At 37.5% G+C, this 15,025-nt stretch overlaps 1 protein-coding gene across 1 annotated transcript in view; it reads right to left on the reverse strand.

The window, feature by feature from the left end:
* Window positions 1-15,025, reverse strand: part of CNTNAP2 (contactin associated protein 2) — a 1,031,572-nt gene that overhangs the window by 706,448 nt on the left and 310,099 nt on the right. Inside the window, exon 2 of the mRNA XM_071429755.1 lies at window positions 10,471-10,581. Within this exon, the coding sequence (XP_071285856.1) occupies window positions 10,471-10,581 (111 nt within the window). The remainder of the gene's footprint in view (window positions 1-10,470; window positions 10,582-15,025) is intronic.

Below are 15,025 nucleotides of genomic sequence, written 5' to 3' on the forward strand. Positions count from 1 at the left end.
CAAATAGCTCCCATTTCTACCAGCACTTATGCTTGTTTATGACTTATTTGGGAAAGGCAATGCTCTGGCTCAAATGCTCAGAGCAGCAATCTATCAGTTGCACTACACCCATCTGTGTAAGGCAAACCTGTGTTTTGTGTGCAGGAGAGGGTGAAACACTCATAGCATCTGGCAGGAGACACTGACCTTGGGAAAAGCTGACAGTGCATCCTCTGTACACTCACTACACATCTTTGCCTTAATTCCAGAGCTCTGTACTTACACAGCTCTGCATATAAGTCTGAAGTATCTGTAGAAAAAACCAAGTCTAGGATATCTAAACTCTCAGTCTCTGCTGCTTTTAAGTATACCTCATCTGTCAATAGAGGTTGGCCAAGTTTTCCTATATTGAGATTTTGGAGTTTTTTAATCCTGCATGTTCCCACTGCTCTGTGCAAGCAAAGTAGCCCCAATGTCTGAAGAGCATGAAGTTTTCCAATTTGCTTGTTCCATATGCCAACTCTCGTGTAGACAAATTCCTTGTGAGGCATTGGTTTCAAGGGGCATCCAGCTGAACTCTAATATGCCTTTATGCATTTTTCAGACAAATCTCCATTTTTATTAAGTCATCAGTTTAATTCTATATACAATCACAGAATAGTTTGGATTGGAAGGGATCTTAAAGATCATAGAATTCCCAAGCTTCTTGTCAGGTTCAGGGACACTTTCCACTGCTCATTGCTCCATCCAGCCTGGCCTTACACACTTCCAGGGATGGGGCATTTGCAACTTCTCTGGGGAACCATTCCCATTCTGTTCCATTCCCTCAACACCTTCACAGTAACAAATTTTTCCTTAATATACAATATAAACATCCTTTCTTTCAGTTTAGAGACATTTCCCCTCTGTTCTGTCATTATGTACTCTTGTAAAGAGTCCCTCTCTGCCCTTCTTGTAGGCTCCCTTCAGGTACTGGAAGGTTGCTATAGGGTGTCCTCAAAACCACTTTTTCAAGTTTAATTTCCAGTTTGGCTTAAATCATGGCAGTATGTGACCGTGTTCACAGGGGCTCTTGGATGAGGCAAGAGACGAGAATGCTGACTCCATGTTCAGAAGGCTTGATTTATTATTTTATGAAATATATATATTACATTATAACTATACTAAAAAGAAAAATAGAAGGAAAGGTTTCCTCAGCAGGCTAGCTAAGAATAGAATGGAAAAGAATGATAACAAAGGCAGCTGGCTCGGACAGAGAGTCCAAGCTATCTGGTCTGTGGTTGGCCATTAATTGTAAACATTCAAGATGGCCCAATCACAGACACACCCAATGCATTCCACAGCAGCAGACAAACATTGTTTACATTTTGTTTCTGAGGCCTCAGCTTCTCAGAAGGGAAAAATCCTAAAGAAAAGGATTTTCACAAAAGATGTGACAACAGTATTCTAAGTAGAGCAGGAGAGCTCATCAGGTCTGCGTTTTCAAGATGAAGCCAATAAGAACACCAAAAGAAATTTCTGAAGTATTTACTTAATGTACCAATGCTGTTTGAGAAACTGTCAAATTAAACTCTCAAAGTAGTTGAAAGCTGTGGTGGTTTGACAGGAAATGTGTTTTTTGGGATGCTGTGTTTTGGGCCAATGGATATTCAGGCTTTAATATTGGCATTTAACCTGGCCATTGGGACATTGGACACGCCTCTGAGAACACGGGGTTAAAAGCAGAGCTCTCCCCTGGGAGGGTCCTTTTGGGTTTCCGGCGGGAAAGAGTTCAGGTCTCTCCCCCGGCCTTGATAAACATGGGCCTGTGCCGGCAGCACGGCTGGGACGGAGAAGAGGGGGGGTGGTTCAGCCGGCCGCTTGTAGGAGCTTTTAACCCCTTTTCGGAGAATGAGAACTTTACAGATCATTGACCTCTCCTAGAAGATAGAGTGGAAGATGAGGAAGGAATGTGCAAGTGTGAGAGAGGTCTGGGCGAGTGAGAAATAGTGGAAGAGTAGAGAAGAATCCTAGTGGGAAGAGACGATAGAGTGGCTTTTGCTGGACTCTTTTTGTATAGCCATGGACAGAACCATGTTCCTTGTGATACAGAGACTGCATTCTAGGGGGAGGCAATGCCTCAGACCAAGAGGGTTCAGTGTTGGTGCCCCTCGGCCCCAGGGGGTAAAAAAATATAGGGGGGACAGGTGTCCCAAAGGAGAGATTGTGGGGACAGGTGTCCCAAAGGAGAGACTGTGCCTTTTTTGGATCGGGTCAGAGCATCCTTAAAAAGACAACCCTAGAAGCTGCTCTGGTCCGTGTTCAGTGGTGAGAGCACTGGACATGAAAAGGAAGAGGTCACGATGGCAGATGTTCTCCGGGCGGTGCCACGAGTGACACGGAAACACACGAGGCTTCAGCTGTGTTTCCAGGGGAAGCCCATGGCACAAGAAGGACTCCTCTCCTCTTGATGAACTGAGGATTGTCTAAAAGGTGGTGCTGGACCGAGAGTTGGTGATTTGAGGAATAGGTGTATTGTGTTGGGAATTTGATGGGGGGAGGAAGAAATGTATTTGTAAGGTTTTCATTTTCCCTGTGTGTGTGTTCCTTTTTATTTGTAGTTGTCGTGTAGTTAATAAAGTTTTGTTTTCTTTCTTTCCTAAGTAGGAGCCTGCTTTGCTTATTCCTGGTCACATCTCACAGCAGCTAGCAGGGAGAGGGTATCTTCATGGGGGCACTGGCATTGCGCCAGTGTCAAACCATGACAAAAGCTCAGAATTTGGCTACTCTGAGGATAAACAGCCAGAGCAGCACTGGTACCCTAAGGATATGGGAAAAGTGTATTTGTATATATGGGTTCAGACCGGCTCTCTGAGAGACTGCCCCCTCTCTGCCACCAGCACAGCCACCTTTCTGCCAAACCCAGCTGCCCATTAGCATCAGAAACAATTAATGAGATCAGCTGATTTTTTTCTGAAAAAATCTAGCTGCTCAGTAAAGTCAGGATGATCTGCTGTCCCCATCCCTGTTCCCTGAGGAAGCTGCCCATTTGCCTTATGTCTCCTGCTGAGCTTGGAACTGCTGCCTCTGCAAATGATTGCTGTAAGAAAAAATGTATAAAGTTGGAGAGCACAGTGTTATTTTTTTCCTCCTCTCCATCTACATGTGTATGAAATAAGCCAATTAGATATTCTGAACACTTTAATTAACAAATTAGTTATGAACTGGAAAAAACGGTCATGCTTTCTGTATTCATCAGGCTATGGTAAATTAACATAAGCTAATGATGCCTTTTTTTAATGCAATTACTTGAGCTTCACTCTCTACAGACTTTGTTTCTTGGATTGGAAAAGGCTGATGTCTTTCCTTTCTAAACTTATTTTTTCAATGCATGAGTCTGTCCTGGATATACACTGTCACTTTTCTTTCCTCTTTGTGATGCTTCTTTTTCCTGCACCTTCACAAAATTCACTACCCTTTTGCAATGAATGTTTTAATGTTTTTTTTCAGAGGAATGAGCTAGTACAAATATTTTTATTTGTCTTTTTAAAGAACTCCTTCTACATCTAATAGGTATTTATGAAAAATATTTCATTAGGCCAAATTGTTAAAGCACAGAAAACAACTTCTGACATCAACACGGTTGCCTTCAAAAGGGGGATATAAATGTTTGTGGAGCTGAGGTGGGTTGTGGGTTGCATTACAAATCAAAGTGGGGTGCATAACTATTTAGTTTGAAGGTGAAGAATAAACAAAACTGATTACATGGTAGGATGTGAAGCAGATAAAGACAGAGAAAATTTTATATTTTTTTTGATGCAAAAAATTGAACTGAACCCAAATTTTTTATCAATTTTAAAAGAAAAAAACAAAAACAAACCCAGAGATGGAAGTTAATGCTACACAAAAAAAATTATTACACAGGTAACAGTGCTCCTAAAGGAGTTATGTCTTGAAATGAATTTTAAAAAAGTTTAAAAACACAAACAAAATCAAAAACCCTCAAACCACACAGACCTCCCCCAATAAAACACTTCAGTTGCTTGTATTCTCTCTAAAGCATTCCAGAAATATTGTTTATACTGTGTGCAACACAAATAATGCTATGGCACAGACAAACCTGCTTTTTGGGGTCTGTTTATAAGTCAACGGACAGAGGCTTATCTTTTTCAACCATAAGTAACTTTCCATATTTTTAAATGGATAAGAAATTATTTAATAAATAAGGGCTATCAATTCGTCCTGACTTCTGAAAACCTAGCTTGATCTACACTGTTCATGAGATGGTTTTAGCAAACATATTGGACTGTAAAACTTGTGTTTCTCTAAAGCACATATTTACAGAAAGAGAACTGCAGTTCATTTACTTTTTAAAAGGCAACCATATTTTAGTGATTTAGCTCAGCAAGAGCTCTCTTACAGACATACAAAAGCTAAGTGGTTAATACTACTCCCATGATTTTACCAGTTCTCTTATGCTACTCTGTTCATTAGTCTCAGGATCTTGTCTACTTAGAAAAGATAACATATGCTCTAACCTGGATAGTGAAAACTTCCAAACCACTGGCAACTCCATAACTTTTTCCTAAGAGGGGTTTAGTCAAAATACGAGTTGTGTTGTGTACAGGTATTCTTAGTCAGCCCAAAATTGTTGTTGTTGTCAACACAAGGAGATTGCAGTATTTAAAGTGTTGATCTACAGTGTGCATGCTAACTGTTCATTTGGACAAATGTTAGCTCAGAGGGAGCACCTCCTTCCTTCAAGATTCATACCCAAATTAAACTCCTGGCAAGTGCTGTGAAGACACAAGCCCAGACTGCTCACACAATCCAGGCTGATGCTAACTGCCCCTTCCACATTGACCATCCCAAAAGGAAAACTACATAAAATCCATCTCATATTCCATTATATAATAGTAACAAGGAACTGGAGAAGTAGTGATGTTAATTATAGTATTGGAGACTTTAAAAGTGAAGGTAAAAAGAGCCTTTTTAAAATTTATTTTAGTAGAACCATTGCCATAGATCTGATTGACTTACTGGAAATGATCTGGGGAAAAATAGAGCCATATCCCATTATAGATAAATTCTTGCATCTTCCATACAGAAGGCAGAATTTAAGACTCCATTGAGAAAGAAAAAAAAAAAACCCAAAAAAACCCCTGTCACAATTACACCTATGCCAACACTTAAAATTTCTGATGCTTATTTTATAGTCACATTAATAACTCTGGTAACAGGCCAAGGTCAGCGCATTGATTAAAAGGTAATCTGAAAGCTTAGATACAATTTACACAGTGGTGCTAGAAAGACTGCTTTTTGAACATCAACTGCTCTACAGATACTTCCTTTCATTTTATGTTATCAATTTCATTGGTAGCATCAGATTACCTGCTAATGCTGGACTTAAAACAGAACCCCTGGGTACCAAATTTCCTCTTTTTTATTCCACTGTGTAAAAGATAATTTCCACATTTCCAGAAATTCATTATGACCTTCATACTTTCACTGTCTGCTGGGATTACTTCTGAAGGTCTGAGACTCTACTCAGTTTCAAGCAGCTTCCAATTATATTATATAACACTACATTACGTTGAAATAATGTAGACTTTCTTCCCTGAATTACAATGGTATCAGATGGATGATAGGCAGCATTAATTCTTGTACTGGTGAGAAGTATAGGGTCCAACAGCTTGGGAACCATTAAAAGGAAGATTGATAATACATTATATCAAACGTGTGCTAAGAATCCTTCTCATGATGTGATGCAGTCCATTGATCCTATTGATGGCAGGTCAAAAGATGTTAGACCCTTTCACCTTGACATCACATATGAAAAACTTAGTGAGGATGGATTTTAAAAAGCTGTAGAATGAACTTATTGAAAGCTCTCCTTTTCTCTGCTGCCACTTTAGCTACTAAGGTGGCAGCAATACAGACTTTTGTGGGAGAAGAGGGATGACAAATATGGAAGGACCTGTAATCTTTTTAGATAGTCTATTAACTAGACTCCAGTTAAAATTTCATCTGTCAATGACTTAATGGCATATATTTATGTGCCAATTGGGTTGACTCCAGTAGCAGTCATTTTAGAAAGTAGAATTAATTTTTTTTCAAAGTTAACACATCCCCATATTCTCCAAATTGCACACTGAACCCTTTAACATACTTGGAATTGTTTGGTTTACACAGGAGGAGAATCAGAGCTAATAATTGACAGAAAACTCAAGATTATTTTTCTTAAGAAATCCATCCAAAGTAAAAAGTTTTAGGATTTTAAAGCATTAAAATATTTCCCAATGTTTGCATATATATAGATTAAAGTGATAGCGACAGACACAAAAAAAAAAAGGAAAGCCATTCTCCTTTTCTGTGGTGCTTTTTCCCCTCACATAAGTTACAGACATTTCAAAAATAATTTGTACCTTCGTTATACTAGCACTAAACAGCACAGCAGATAACTTTAAAATTCAAATGAAAAATATGCCAACACTATGATACAGTAGAGCACTAAGACTTAGTTGTTTAAAATTAAACATTATCTTACTACCAAAAGGATAATTTTATAGAAACTGACTACATCCAGCTTTGTCTGAACAGTTGCTAATTCAGTACTGTTTACATTTTTAAGTACAAGTCTTTGCTTATAGGCCTTTAACATAATTCAGGAGCCACCACAAACCAAACCTACATTCACTATGAAATTCATTGCATCCTTCTCACTCCACAGAAATTTTGTCACAGCTGAATTTCAAAGGATCTTTACCCCCTTGTCTTTGCAGGCCTGATGGGAATAGCAGCTCTTGCTTTATCCAGCATTAACTCTAGTTAAATCTGTTGATAAGTAGTAATATATCTAGTAGTAGTAGAGTTGCTCACAAAGAAAAGCAACAAATTTGTCTACATTTTCCTTACTTCTTTCCATGAAAATAAAATGAAAGTATTTTGGTTGCTTTTACCAGCTGCTATGACTAAAAGCACCCAGGAAGGCAGAAGAGGGAGGAGACCCCATGAGACAGACTTTGGGGGTCCATGAATGAGAGAGCTGGTATGAAATGCACACTTGCAGTGTTCCCCCCGGTTTTTGGCTCTTTGTGATAAAAGAAACACAGATTCACAGCTGTAATGACTATATAAATCAAAGATTCTTACTCACTGACATGGAAATAATGGGAACATGGAAAATTTAATATGTATAGGCACAAATTTTCAAGACAGTGACAGACCTGTAGGTGGCCACTAAATATTTGTTTCTACAATCAGCATTTTTTCCTATAATGAAAAATAACTTTTTCCACCCCCATCTCCGCCACCCCACCCCCACCTCAAGAAAACGCAGGATACTTCTCCTTGTTTAACAAATTTAACAAATAAGGTTCAGAACAGGAACAAGCAGCAATGCAGAAGAACCACCAAATACATTGATTTGGAGAGGTTAATGTTTCTAAGCAAATTTCTACCCATCAAATCTGTATTTCATTTGAAATAAGTATACATACTAACCCACAAGTTGCTGAAGGCTTACATGGGTCCAAGTAGAGAGATGTGGAAAATGCAAAATATTTTCACAAACTGACACAGAAACCCACGCTACATATACACCCTGAGCAGTTTCCAGATCAATGCCATTCCACAAATACTTAATTCTATTTGCCTAAATCACTAGTTACAGGATTTGTAAATGAAGTGTTATCAAACATTAGAGTAAATTCATGGATGTTTCTGCTTTTGAAGCCCCCTAAAAAATGCTGAAAATATTAAATTCTTTCTGGCATGCATCCTTCCAATTGCAATGTTTATAGCAGGAAACTTAACCGCAACAACTACAGTGACAACTCCAGCCTCCTTAATAACATGATGTGGCTGTTCAGGGAATCAGTGCCTTAATCAATGGAATAAAATATCCCATCTATTCAAATAAAGTGTTTTGCCAGTCTGGAGTGACGTGCCATGAATACAGGAAAGAAACATAATTGGGTTGGAGAGTAGAATTTTCAAATGTGCATTTCTTTAATTTAAGGGGTCTGGGGCTAGAGGAGGGGGAGTTCTTTCCATTTAATGACTTGAGCATAGTGTGGTTTAAATAGCACATTTGATTTGGGAATCTATTAGCTGATAATGACTCCTTGGAGAGAAAAAAATTGGATTCACTTATTACTGGTTTGATTAGCAATATCTGTAATTCTGTGAAGTTGTAAAATAGCTCAGTATTAAAACTGAGCTATTTTCCATCACTTGCAGAAGCATAAACACAGACAGACAAGTTCCTGTGTTAAACACTCCTGAATTCTGCAGTACTTTTACCGCCACTAGGATTGGAAAAAAGATATTGTTCATGTACATAGAGCCTCAGTTTTGAAAAGTATTTGTGCTATGCTTCATAGATACTAAGAGATGGATAATAACAATCTAGCAAAGTTGCTATTTAAACAAAGAGATGAAACTGCTATTTAACAAAGGGTGCAACTAAATTTCCAATGAGGAAATAAAGCCAGTGTTTGATTAATGACAACATTGATGCATATCAGTGAAGAAACATCATTAAAAGAAACTGCATTTAGTGATTTTAAGGTTAAGAAAGGGAGAGGTAAGTATAATTAAAAGAAAAAATTAAACTCCAAATGTCAATCTGCCTTTCACTTAGAACAGAATAAGTAGTCTTGTAAACAAAAAGGAGAAATACTCATCTAAAAACAAAGGAAGAGCCTCCCAGCAAAGCTGATGCTAAGTTGTGTTTCATTAAAGTGGTTTTAGTGGCCTTTTTTTAAACTTAGAACAGGAAATGGATATGATTATAATCATACAAAAGAATTCAACCTAAAGATGAGCAGTGTTTTAGGATTGAAGCACCACTCCTTTCACCTAATCAATATTTAAAGATACAACTGAAGGGACCTGACAGCCTACCAAAACATGCATCCAAACACACTGCCACAGAAATCCTGAGAACTGCAAAAGGCATGTACCAAAATACATGGAGCACTGAAATAAAAGCCTGGAACCAGCATAAAACAACATCTATTCTCATTCAGAAGCAATAAACCATGTTATCTACTGGTCTGCAGGCCTTAAACCAAAGAAATTGCCAATGCTCCTGTCTGGCCACAGACTTTGCATCAGATCTGCAGGCCTGTAGCACTAGAGCTCATCAGTCATATTTTCTCTAAGCTAGTCTTTGGCATCTGTTTAGCTCTCTTGCAATAGCAATTTTTTAACAACCAGTAACATAACCTGATCTGTATAACATTTAAATTAGCTGAGTGATTTCATGGGCTAGGGTTTACCAGTATAACAATTTTGATCTATTTCTGTACCTATCATACCTTTTCTGCAGAGAATAAACTGGTATTTTATAAAATGTAGGGTAGAGGACCTCAACCATGGGATGACAGCAGAGGTATTCAATATTCCGGCACATTGATTCAGGCACATCAGAGGAAGCAGGACTATAAGTAACTCACTATGTCAATTGCTAGTTGTTAAAAGAAACTAACTCCAGGGCCTGCTAAAGCTGATTTTAGAGACCAAAGGGGAAAAAATAAAAAAAACCAAACAAACAAAAAATAAACAAAGAAGGAAATAAAGAGATCAAAAAACAAGAATTCTACAGCTGTAAAACACAAATATGCAGGGAAGTTGCAGACCAGTAAACCAACAGTGTCAGGGCTCTGAGAGTACCAACAGGCCATAACTGCATTACCCAGTGGAGAACCCACCCACCCTGCCACTGAGCCTGGGGTCCCATTTCAGCCTCCAGGTAGTACCTGAGCCACATCATAGGAATATCTATGCCTGGACCTACCCTATATTCTTCCCCACTTACAGATTATGCTTCCTGTCTTGACATCAAACCCATCTCATTCCTTCCCACATGATGACCTCCAGACAACTGGCAGAGCTGGCAGGGCTACCAGCACTCTTTGTGGACAGTGGATGGTGCCTCAGTATCATTAAACCAGGTAGGCCATTGAATTTATGCACCTGTTCTTCCAACCACTAAGTCTGAGGCAGCTTTGTCACATCCGAACAGAGAAGTATTACAGATACTCATTGCATTACAGATATATATGCATAAGCCAAAGTCCCTGTGGTGATAGAAAAAAGCCTGAATGACAGCAGTCATTGCTGAGGTGGGAACAAGTTACATCAACAAGTCACATCAAAGCTGTTTATTTTTGCTCCAACCATGACCTTGCAAGTACCCAATGCAGACAGGACCCAGCCACCTTGTGGTACCCAAGCCCTTTTATGTGAAGTCAATGATGCAGCTGTACTGTATGAGTCCATTGACATCAGGCATGTGGCCCATGCTGCTATAAATTACTGGTAGTGCCCTTCTCCCTGCAGTGAAATTAGTCTCCCGTACAATGAAAGAGAAAATTCAGTTCATAAAAAGAGTCTGTTCAAACAAGAGTAAGCAACTGTATTCCACATAAACCACATTTTCTCATTAAAAATATAATTCATCACTTTTTGAAATATCCAAACATTAAGGTTGAGGATGTCCCTTACCTCCTCGCTTGTTTAACTTGGCATACCCTGGCACATAGCTGCTTGTCATGGATGATGAACTGCTGAAGGAGGAATGTGGCAATGCTGAGACCAGAGGTTCATCACACTTTTCTGAAACACAAGAAAACAGATTCACTTTATGCTCTTAATTATTCATGTGTATTAAGAGACAACGTGCCCTTTTTTTTCCCTCTGGGTGATAACATAACACATCCTTTTTATTTTTGTCCATGTGGAATGCATGTAGCTACATCACAGCTTTTCAACAAAAATAACCCTACAACCACAAACCAACAAAACAAACAAAAACTCACCTCAAAAACCACAAGAAAATTCACAGAAAACCACAAACACACACACTGACATGAGAAAATAAAGATTTCAACCACTGACAAAATAAGATAATGGTAATATCTAACCATGAGCCATCACCCTCCTTGGGGATACAGGGGTTGAACAAAAAAGCCTACTCTGAAACATTTGGGATGTTTTTGGTGACACAAAAACTAGTGCTAAAGAAAAGTATTATCATGACAGCTTTCTAAGAAATAAATAAGATACATATTTTCACTTCTGTAATAGAAGTGCTGATAAATCTGATATTAAAAAAAGAAAATAAATTAGGGAATATTAATGAATGCTTATGAATTATCAGATACAACTGATTCACTGAACAGAAACTATACTAGCTAATCTCTATAATTCATTTAAGTACTTCACTTCCATTTTACCTTACTATAAAGAAGATTAACTTGGTATTAACATCTAAAATGGAAAAAAATCAAAATCAGTATCTTACCCATCCTAATGAAGAAAAAGTTATAAATCAAATCTCCTTCTCTTGTATTATATGAATTAAAATGAAGAGAAATGGCTTAAGATATTTCAAATACTTAATTAATGTACTGCCTTTTGTGAGTTTTTTTTGTGGATATTTCAACAGATGGGAGAAATATGTAGCTTAAATTACTCATTTATACCACAGGTAAAACTAAAAAAAGCCTTAACCTTAACCTACACCAGTAAGCCTAACTAATCTTTCTAAACTCATGCACTGCAGCACAGTCTCTGATGTAAGTGGAAATACCCTCAATTTATGTGTCTATAAAGTATTAGGTCACCATAGGTAGTCTGCAATATGTCTAAATATGCATAAGCAGCATATTTAATGCTCAGCCACAACACCTAGTTTTGGTGCAATTAAAAACCAGTTGTTTGATCAGACTGGATCACACACGGAAACAAAATTAATCCTACCTTCTAAAGAACTTTAGGAGGGAAAAAAAGAGGTTTCTGAGTGCATCAAGTAATATATAATGCAATTCTCCTAAAAGGTAATGTCTCATGTAGTGAAAAATAAAATTACTTTCACAAGAATAGAAACTGAAGTACTGAAACACAAAAGAACATTCATTCATGAATCAGTATTTTGACATTTAACAAAGAAAATAAGTGTCCTTTACAAATGTCTGAGTTAACAAACATTAAGGGAAAAAAAATCCTCACAAGCACAAACAAGAGTAAAGGGCAGCTACTTTGGACTGAATTAAAGGATAATTCCAATGACTTTTAAGTTCACTACTACAGTATTTAATGATGGAATTTTGACAAGGGAAGAGAAATGGTTTGAAAGATTACTGTTTATACCACAAAGCAGAAAGATCGATTTCCTCTTCCCTCTGCTCTGGCTGCAGCAGAGCAGCACATTTGGTCAGAAACCAGGTGCTCCTCACACCTCACCCCAGCAGCAGCACACCAGGGCTGCACACACCTGTGTTCTCAGATCCTGGGTGCCAGGCTGCTTTTATTTCAGCCAAAGTGGTACAAGGTTAGAGCTAAGACTAGACGTGAGCAGCAGACTGCCGTAATTGCCAAATTTGGCCTAACATATAAATGCAGAACTACTTGACAAAGTTTTTCTCAAGCATTTCTTCATCTATTGGTTTATTTTCTGTAGATCATGATAGCTTTTCGGCTTGAAAACTACTTGTGCTGTCTCTTCTTTTTCTGTGCTACCTACTAGAGACTTGAAGGCATTTGCCATTATTCCTGTTGTCTAGGTAAAAACTGAATGAAACATTTAAAAGTAGAACAACACACAATCAGAAGTTTTTTAAAATACATACCACAATCTTTTTATATAATTTCCGTTTGCTTATATTACATGATATTTACCCTTAAGGGGAAAAAAAAAACATTTTCTCATCAGTAACGAAAGCTAAGATTGAACATGTACCTTTGTTCTGTTTCCTGAGGGGTTTTAAATATATTTTGCAAAGTAAATTATTGGGTTTACACAATTTTCTGCCATCCATAGCTTCAAACTGGGGTGGGAAAAAAAACCTGCATCTTCCTGGAAAAATATTAGAACTGTAAAAACTTAGTTACAAAAAATGTGTTCAACTTATGCAATTTGATTTATCACTAATATAATGGGAGGCTACTCCTTACTATAGTCTAAAAAACTGTGAAATAAAAGATCTAAAAACATAAACATTTAAAAATTATTTTACAAATGTGAGCAAACTCTTCATTTCTGCAACAGAAATAAATATAGATTTTTGACACTGGGCTCAGAAAAAAACATGACAGATGAAAAAAGCCTCTCCTAATAATAGAAGCTCATCAGCACTTCAGATCTTTTACTGGTTCCAGTAGCTATCGAGAAAAAACCCTCCTTTTAATTTGACAGCTGTTTTATTTGTGCTACTACTGAAGATCCACAAAAGGAAATATGGGAAACGTATTTGGAATGAATACTAGTTTCTAAATCATTAAAGGTCTGCTTTATTTCTCTTTCACTAACTCATACTCTTGGATTCAAAAGAATAAGACAGAGAAGCTTGACTTAGTAAAAAAAAATAGAGGGGGCATCCCTCTATTGCCACTGTGGTCACAATTTTTACTGACAGTCATAAATATGCTTCATGTGATGTATGTGTATGTGATCTACGTGTATGCTTCTCAAGTATTTAATCTGAGTCTTCTGATTTCTTAATTTCATTGTAATCATCAATACTGTGGTGGGGGCTAGCAAAAAACCCTGAGTTGATACCATTTCCCTTCATTGTTGTTTAGAACTGTAATCCTCTACACTATGTCTATTTTGACATACCAAGTAATAAGAAAAAAAATCTCACTTTCTCATTGTTCTAAAAAAACCAAACCTCCCAATCTGCCTGCTCATTTAGGATTTAAAATATGGGAAATTCACCATAAATGTGTATGAATTACAGGGAAGGACTATATTTCAGATTAATAGAATTAAAGAAGCTATTACATCTCATCGTTAACTCATAACTTTAGGTCCAACAGAATAAAAGTTAAAAGACTGCTTACATAAACTAATATTTCTAGCCCTGTATGAAAGTTTCACTAAAAATACTGCACAGTTTAGACTTCCACCAGAATACGAAATACTGTTTTACCATAGATTTAAGAGAGAAAAAAACCCCAAACCCTGGGAACCTTTTGTTCTTCCAGCAGTTTTAGTTACTTCCTGCAGAATTCAATTTTTTTACTTAGCAGAATCATATATACCTTCCTGTTACTGAGATATAATAACCTTCCCCATATAAGTCAATGCACTGTGCCCTGTTAATCAATTACAGAGCACATTCTCCTGCCAGCATCACAGCAGCAAAGGAATAAACTCTCCTCCATACCATTTATCTCAGTGATATATTAACAGCCAAGGCAGCTCAGGTCCATTTAAATGTTAACTTTCTGAAGCAAAAAGACACTTCCACTCCACTCTATTCTGTTTAGATCAAGAGAACTGATAACTTTGTCATAGGAATGATGACATTTGCTACTCTGACTTCCCTATTCAGAAGGAAATAACTATATGTCCATCAAAAACATGTCTTCTTAAGATTATAATAATTAGATAAATGGAACAAAGGCCATCTAATGTGGCCTCACAAATGAGAAACATTTGCAATCCCCAATCTTCAAATTCATCAAGAACTAAAGATCATTGAAGCAAAAGTGTGCTGTGCACTTGCTCTGTTCTTACATGTTTTCTCAGGCACTTGGCTATTGGAAACCAGATAGCAGATGAGATGGATCTCTTGTCCTAACAGCTGCAGCCTCTCATATTTCTGGTGGTCACACTCAACAAATCAAAGAAAATATACCTCCCCATTCTTTCCTGTTTTACAGTCTATTCATAGCTTATTTTTATATCCTACCCATCATGCTGAATAAACTAAAAAAGCCCCATCTCCTATTTTGCCTGAAATGCCTTTAATTCCCACTTACTAGTCTAGGAACTATTTGGGGAATAGGGACCACGTTATTTGAAGGGACAGCTGTTGACTGCAGCACAAAGCAGACCATATACTCACACACTCTCTTATCAACCCCACAGGTTATTAAAGTTTATATTCACTATAGCAGTCACTTCAATGATTTTTGATGGGCAAAGCAGAGTAAAATACCTTGATGCTTCATTCACAGAAGTCTGTTCAAAAGCTTCCTGATCAATAAACAGGTCACCTGTAAAGTTGCTGACATATCTTATCAAAGTAGTCTGAGTAGATGAAAAAAAACA

The sequence above is a fragment of the Agelaius tricolor genome, unplaced genomic scaffold, assembly GCF_023055355.1.
Source record: "Agelaius tricolor isolate 1412-34295 unplaced genomic scaffold, bAgeTri1.0.p SCAF_6, whole genome shotgun sequence".
NCBI lineage: Eukaryota > Metazoa > Chordata > Aves > Passeriformes > Icteridae > Agelaius > Agelaius tricolor.